At 33.4% G+C, this 8,070-nt stretch overlaps 1 protein-coding gene across 1 annotated transcript; it reads right to left on the reverse strand.

Annotated features, from left to right (window-relative positions):
• Positions 1 to 434: 434 nt before the first annotated feature.
• LOC128546905 (17-beta-hydroxysteroid dehydrogenase type 6-like) lies at positions 435 to 6,268 on the reverse strand. Its single transcript, XM_053518310.1, has 5 exons — positions 5,919 to 6,268; positions 3,730 to 3,988; positions 3,323 to 3,486; positions 2,898 to 3,000; positions 435 to 1,799 (listed from the first exon to the last, which is right to left on the reverse strand). Exons 1-5 carry the CDS (start codon positions 6,238 to 6,240, stop codon positions 1,721 to 1,723), a joined length of 927 nt encoding a protein of 308 aa, XP_053374285.1. The 5' UTR covers positions 6,241 to 6,268; the 3' UTR covers positions 435 to 1,720.
• Between the last annotated feature and the right edge of the window lie 1,802 nt (positions 6,269 to 8,070).

Here is an 8,070-nt window from a genome sequence, read left to right on the forward strand (position 1 = left end):
TCTCAAAGGATGCAAGTATTAAAAAGGCAATGGAAATAGTAAATCTGGCATGCATTACCAGGTGGAAAAGGAAAGGCCAAAAATCTATAACTTACGTCGGTATGTACTTGCAAGAATTATTTACTCTGTATTCCTGGGTCTAAATATATGATATTTATTGTGCTATACGGTCTTATTAGCATATAGCCGAACAACATGTACCAAAATAAACGTTTAATATTCTTTAACTTGAAATAAAAGGCTGGGGAGACGAATCTTACTCTTGTCCCTATTATATACATTCATTATAAGCTTAACCGCTTATTATATTCCTTTTGGATCTAGAATTCATATTTTATATGTACTTTCTTGTTTTTAGGAACCTATAACTTTTTCTGTTAGAAAAGGTTCAGCCGCATGATGAAAAAAAAAATCTACAACATACTGGATAAACACACTGTTTATTAAAATATATATGTTTAGTATGTTTAAGATCTACAAATGAAACACTTTATACATGTTTGTTGGACGCATTCAGAAAAAGATATTTATTTAGGCCAAACAAAATGGTAAAATTTCTTCTTTTTAAGTAAAGATATAATGTTTGAAACTGTTCATTCATACATTTGTGTAACACAAATAAACGACTAAACAATACACTTTGAATTAGACTTAACACCATATTTGTGTATTCTTTCAGGCTATTACTTCCAAACCACGACTTATTTAAGCACTTTCAATGTCTTCTGGGGCCTCCGTTGCCGAATGGTTAAGATCACTTATTTAGAACTACTTGTCCCTCACAGGCGTGGGTTCGGGTCTCACTACCCCTTTTGGCGTTGAATTCGTCTTGTGAGGAAGCCAAGGTCGTTGGTTCGACCCAGACATACATAACGAAATGACATTATCGGACGAAAGAGTCTAAGCTTTAACATATAGACGGACAGGATGATAGCTACATAGAGAAACATATAAATCTCTTTTAAATAAATGTAATCTGGTCATGCTTTTCATGGGCTAGAATGGGTCAGTTCATGTATGTTATTATTTCTTTATTCCTTCACCCGACGATGCTTTCATTGCATTTTGCAAATACGACCGGCTTCAAACTAAAATGCATCATTTATACAATAAGGAACATGATAATTAATATGTTGCTATTCCGGAAATATCGATGAGGCAAATAGTTTCCATTATTCAGTAATGATATGTACTTATGACATGAGAAAGCATTTTGCACAACTGCACTAACATTATTTTCTTGAATAAATAATATATATATGAAGATTTTCTATATAAATGATAACAATTATAGTAGTTATATATACAATGTCATATGTTTTGTTTTATAATTTGAACTTGCTCGTAATCGTGAATAAAGTTTCAGAACTGAACGCCGACGCAGACGACGGCTAAGACGCAATCTGCGTGTAGACATCTGTCTAAATTTTCGTGCTGCAAGCTTTGATTTTCATACAGGTTTATATATATAATGTTTGAAAGCAGAATAGTTGACGCTGCTATGTATGCCAGTAGTTTTTATCCTGATAATGCGATACCTTTAGGCATAGTTACTGAAATCGACTTTTCATGTTTAGAGTATTGCATTTTATATCTAACTATATTGTGTATTGATACACGGAAAACTAAGGTATTTGTTAGATAAAAAGAGCGTACTATCTGTAGATTGTTATAAGGACAAAACGTTACTCCTTATTTATATCCTTTCCAATCAATTTATTTATGATGAAATCACTTGCACATTCAGAAGCAGCCACAATGCCCGCATCAAAAATCTTGCGTCTGTGCCAACCAAATACCTGTAAATAAAAACACAAATACATATTTTGTATAACAATGTGTTTAATACGCTGTATTTTTCATTGGCACGGTTAACTGACTGACTGAGAGGATGACCTACTAACCGACCGACTGATCGATCATCTAATAATATAATGTACAACCAAGTCCATCAATTCCAAAACATTTATAATTAATATTAATAACTAAATACATTTTATAGCTCAGACTATGGTGGCTGATTTCTGCGAACTTCGCCTTTTTTTTTTTGTTTTGGTGCGTTGTCGCCAGTTCGCTTTGTTGCGGGCGCCAGGGCGAAAAGGTGAGATTGAGAACACAACAAGCAAAAAGACCAAGCGTGAAAAAGGTTAAATAGCGAGATTTCTAACGCGCCGTAAGGTTAAAATCACGCCTTTTCGCCTTGTCGCTTTGTCGCCCTAGACAAAGCGAAATGGCGACAACCCGCCAATACCAGAAAACTCGCCCTTTCTCTCTTCCGCCTTCCTGTAGCGCATGCGCTATATAAGATACACATTCTGTTATACCTCATAACAATGGTGTTTGCATGCGCTACACGAAGGCTACAAAGCGAAAAGGCGAGATTTTTCTTTCGTCGCGATATCAGCCACCATGTCAGATAGACATCATACGAAATTAAATGGCTAATTGACTGACCGATTAGTTTATATAAATTTATCTTAGTCCGATTGTGATGAAATCACACGGAAGTTTTCAGTTGTTCTCGAGTCCGCTTATTGTGAAAATCAGTACTGGTGTCATATGAAGAGGTGCAGTCATGACCCCTGCTGGGCTCGTTTGCACGACCTCGGGTTCAGTTTCCGACACCTTTAACACTAGACAACCTCTTCTGCTGACTGTTTGATACTATGATATGTGTCCATGTTGTGAAAACTGTATCCATTGTCAAGAAAGTGTGAATGGATGTGCGTGTGTGATTGTGAAGAGGAAGTTTGGCAAGAGTGATTGTTTTCACACTGAGCTAAAGTGTTAAAGAAGTTATGACGAATGTTCGTAAAAAGACTTTAAAACAAACTAAACGCAACAAAGGACTCTGACAGATATAGTTTTCTGATCATGTACGCTATATTATTCTTTACCTTTTCAATGGATACTTTGCAGTAATGGCATGCATGTAGGCATCGACAACTTCATTGACGTTAGTGGAGGCCTTAGAAGTTGCTTTCGTGAATCTGGCCATACCTTCAATACAATACTTAGCAATAATAACGATTTCAGTTTTGCAGTTTAAGAAATAGATCTAATATTAAACCGTGAAAAACATATTTAACGGTTTGTTTCCAGATAAAAATGTTACTGTCATTACATGAACCTTTATTGACAAAGAGATTTTAAACAAATTTCGATTCTGAGCATCAAACAGTTGAAGAAAATATGCTAGCTTCACAAATAGCCATTATTAATAATTCAATACGTAATGAAAAGATTGAATGAACAGAACATTTTAAGGTCCTGAATTTGTTTTTGAAAGAAGTACATAATTACTATAAATAACTTTAAATACTTATGCTAATGTAATCCTCTCGCAGTTTCCCCTTTATTTCTTCTGGCAAGCTGTTGACTTTATTTTCAAGTCTTTTTAATTGAGCACTTGGATCTATTATTCCAGTTTTAAAGGCACCAGGCTCAACTATGCATACTTTCACCCCTGTTCTGTAAAGTTCTCGTCTGTAATACAATTTTTGAATAAAAAGTTTTACCAGAACAATTTATATTAAAACATATTGCTATTTTGCAAGATACTTAAGAATATTACTTAAGAATATTATCTGATATTATCGTAAGTCTATTAACTTACAATTCAAAAACAGAGACATTCAAAAAACTTTTAAAACTGAAAAACAAACTGATTGAAAATTTAAAACTGCTAGGGATTACATGTACATACAGTCTTGAACACATAATACTGACCTGAGTACATCAGAAAATGCTTCCACGCAATACTTTGATACGACGTATGTAGCCTGGCCAAATGCAATTCGTCCCATCATACTTGATGCATTCACAACACGACCACGTTCTTTCACTATCAGAGGACAAAAGGCGTTCGTAACCATAGCAACACCATAAAAATTAACTGCTAACACAGTTTCAAAATCTTGTCTCGTTTGCCAGGTACATTGCCCTGCTGTTCCGGTTATTCCAGCATTATTAACAACAGCCCAAAGTCCTGAAATAACATACAAAGAGCAGAAAAGAAATATTAAAATGTTTTGCCTTTCGTGGCGGCATACATTATCACAAAATAAACCATTTATCAATTAGTATCTTTAACGCAAGAATAGAATTTTTTATTTTTTCAATAATGTATTGATACAATCCAGTCTGCGCAGCTTTTCAAAACTTTCGTCTTGCATCCTCCCCTCCTTTCAACACCTAAGTTGTTCGTAATTAGAACAGATCTCAATATTTCTTTTAACGGTAATCTAGTAAATAATGGGTAACAACTGTTACGTTTATATGAATGTTATTTCTTGCTGAGTGGGTGATATTATATAAATATCATATGGCAGTTTGTGCGACATTGATATTGTCAACCCGAGGGCAGAATGTCACCCGAGGCGAAAGCCGAGTGGTGACATTCTGTTTCGAGGGTTGACAATATCAATGTCACACATGCTGCCATATGATATTTATTTGATTATACCGAACAAAATTTAGTACATAAAAAAGTTTAAAAAATGTATTTTATTAATCTAATTCAACAGTTTCATCTTAATCGCGGTAATCGTCTGTGTACACATTAAATACTGACGTCACACTACTATATGTGTACAAGGGAGGCAATCATTTGGCTAAAAATTGAAGCAGTTAAGTGCCCTTATATGACATTCAAAATATCAGCGCAGTCACATGACCTGACAGTCACTTTCGCTTAGTCACGTGTCAAAAAGGTTGAAAATGTTTTCGATAGTCAAAATATCTCTTTCTCGGGTAATGGGATTTTATCATTGTAGACAAAAGAGAGGTATAATAATTCTTTTTATTTTTGTGATACCTTACAACAGATGAGTGTGCTCAATGAATATATACACAATGATTATTCGTATCTCTTCAAAGGATTGACAGAAAAATCCAGGTGCGGAGTTAGAAAAGTTGTTAGTTTATACATTTATTGACTGCATCAGTTATGATGTATGCTTTCTTTATAGACATTGTATTAGAAAAATCAAGGAAAGTATCCATTTCTCCAAATTTTACCATATATTTCCATAGAAATTAAAAATTTAGACATCAAATTACGTCTCACATGCGATGTCTAGTTCAACTCCATTTTTTTATAAAACTGTTGGCGGGAAGTGATTCTGAATTTGCGACCAGTGCAGGCTGATTTTCGTCATTTAGTCAGTAAATTTTCAGTGAACATCCCATTAAGAGAATAAGAGTTGAATAAGACGTAAAAAGTTGTTTGTTTCCGGTATCCTGACATCCTCTAAATTTTTGGTCCGATCCTAAATGTTTTCATAGCCTTTGAGAATATTTGTCCCCACATTTAACAAAAAGTTGCGAAACTGCACTTATTATGCTAAACATGGTCAGTGTTGTTAGAAGTCAACATACTGATGCTCCAAAGGCATAACTCCCTTATTTGTATTCATTTTTTGACACGAAAATAATTTCCGAAAAGTCTTACTTAATAAAACAAAATTTAAAACAAAAAATCCGACCCTATTTTTTAGCCTGCAACCGGAAACAAAGATTTTAAGGCCTTGCTTGGTAACATTGGTTGTCAAAAATATCAGCTTTTCAAAACAAGTAGGTATGACCTTGAATATATGAACATGTGTGAATGTCAAGGGTTTAAACTATCAAATGATGTACTGCGTTTAAACGTGCTTCATAAGAAGAAATGTAAATGCTACGCTTAAACGTCAAATTTAATGACCTAAATCTTTAATTATTAAATTCTGTAACCGTACATGGCTGGGTTATGTTAAACCTAGTTCATTGACGGATTTTAAACCACAACAGTTTACTGCACTTGACTGCATAGACAACAACTATACTATACGTTATAGATAGTCCAACATAAGACTGGTTGTTAGGTTTGTTAACATCTGACACGTATCTGCTTTTGCAAACATAAAATATCTATTTACCTTTATCTTTGGGTAGTTTTCTTTTAACTGTTTCCAACATTTGTTCGACACTTGCATCTTTTGAAACATCTACTTGTATAGCTGTCATATTCTGCGAACATTCTTCGGTCAACTGTGTAACTGCCTTGCTTGTAAAACATCCGGCAAAAACATGGAATTGCATGGCGTCCAACCTTTTAGCAAGCATGTTTCCAAATCCCGTATCGCATCCAGTAACGACAACATAGCGCTGATTAAAGTTATTGATCTTTAATTTTCTCACTAACCTTTCTATTAATAAGGATACCAGAGATATGAACAAAATAACCCAGTATATATCCATCTTTTTTCATAAAGGTTTCTTTACTCAATGTTTTGCATAGTATTACACAACACAAAAATTTCACCATGCGTAACGATTAATACTTTGACCTGTTTTACCAAGGTTAACAGTTTATGCATTAACTAAAAAACATAGTCATTTAAGAAAACGCGGCGATCGAACAGACACATGTCAACAAGTCTATTATTCATTTGAGTGACAAAAATACTTAAAAAGAAAATTGTGGCATAGTATTTATTTACATATCATTATTATAGGAACGAGTGATATGTCTATCTGTATCAATAAGTCATAATCATGTTTATATTTATTAGCTCAAGGGCAGAGTGTTGTTAAATTATTTATATAAAAAAACCAACGCCGTTTTCTTATTTTGTCTTGACTTTTTAAAAATACTTCAATATGAAATTTGGCGCATCGATCCCGCATATGGCGTGTAATGTTTTGCAATATTTTAGCTTCTATAATTATTTTCTGCCTTTGTATATTTATTCAATGTCGTGAACTATTTATTGCAAAACAGAAATATTTGTTCAATGTATTCATATATATCATTTCTATCTCTGAAAATATTTATTGTAAAACAAAAATAAATCTGCAATGCGACAATATATTTATTCAATGTTTTATAAAAATTTATTCACTTCTACAAAGTATTTGTTGCAAAATAAAAAATATTTGTTCAATAAAACAAAAATATTATCGCATGTCGCAAAATATTATTCAAAAATTTAATATTCTTATTCAGTCCTACACAATTTTTGTTCGATGCAGCAATAATAAGTTTGTGTAAAACGTAAATATTGATTCTATCTGCTTAAAAATATTTGATCAAAAGAAGACTTGTTAATTACATTTTTGTGGACATTCTGTGGCCGTTTTGCCAAATTTGCACTTATATGTACAGCCAAATGCGGCACATTTTATTAAGCTCCCGAAGGAGCGGGAGCATATAGTCGCCACCTTTTTCGTCTATCCGTTCGTCCGTCTTTCCGTCTGTCACAATTGTATTTAATTGTAAATTCACACAATAATAGAGCTCATTGAGAGAAAATGCAGTTATAAAGATCAAGAACTTTAGATGGACCCATTCTGAACTATCACCCCTTTTTGTTAAAATATTGTCTGGTCCAAAACTATAAAAGGAATTCACCTGATACTTTTACATATTCAATTTGATAAAAACCAGTGAGAGAAACTGCAGCATAAAGTGAATAAACTAAAGTTATTGTTTTTTTTTTGGCACTGCACTCCGTCCCACTGATTTCTATCATGACAATATATAAAGTATTAAATTAGTCTCTCATAAGACTTCAAGTTATTCTCTGAACAAGCTTTTTTCACAAAAGGAGAGATAATTTAAAATTGGGATCAGTTAGAGTTATAGTTCTTTACCACTGCATATCCTCTGACTAACCTATATCTATATATATCTATATGTAAAGTATCAAGTCACTCTCTTTCACAGTTTTGGACTTATAGGTCCTGGTTACTGAACTTTCTTTCAATGACCTTCATTCCTTTCTATAGTTTTCAAATTGTGCTACGGACAAACGTTTTTCACATATTAAGGGGAAAATTCAAAAATGGAGTAAGCTAGAATTATGGTTCTTTAAAACTGCACTTCTTCTTACTGACCTCTGTCAGAAGGTAAAGTATCAAGTCAATCTCTTTCATAGATTTGGACTTAGGCTCCGGACAAGCGTTTTACAAAAAACAAAGATAATCCAAAAATGGAACCACCTAGAGTTATGTTTTTATCGCTACACTTAATAATAACTCTTAATAAGTAATATCATTATGTAAAGTTACAACTTAGTTCATTCAATA

This window comes from Mercenaria mercenaria, chromosome 11, assembly GCF_021730395.1.
Source record: "Mercenaria mercenaria strain notata chromosome 11, MADL_Memer_1, whole genome shotgun sequence".
NCBI classification, from domain to species: domain Eukaryota; kingdom Metazoa; phylum Mollusca; class Bivalvia; order Venerida; family Veneridae; genus Mercenaria; species Mercenaria mercenaria.

Bases quoted from the DNA above. Each gene is read 5' to 3' on its own strand.
- LOC128546905 (XM_053518310.1), bottom strand. From the start codon at position 6,240: ATGGATATATACTGGGTTATTTTGTTCATATCTCTGGTATCCTTATTA. The intron at 3,989-5,918 runs GTAAATAGATAT...ATGTTATTTCAG, and splicing joins AAAACTACCCAAAGATAAAG to GACTTTGGGCTGTTGTTAAT. The intron at 1,800-2,897 runs GTAAAGAATAAT...TTTTATTTACAG, and splicing joins GCAAAGTATCCATTGAAAAG to GTATTTGGTTGGCACAGACG.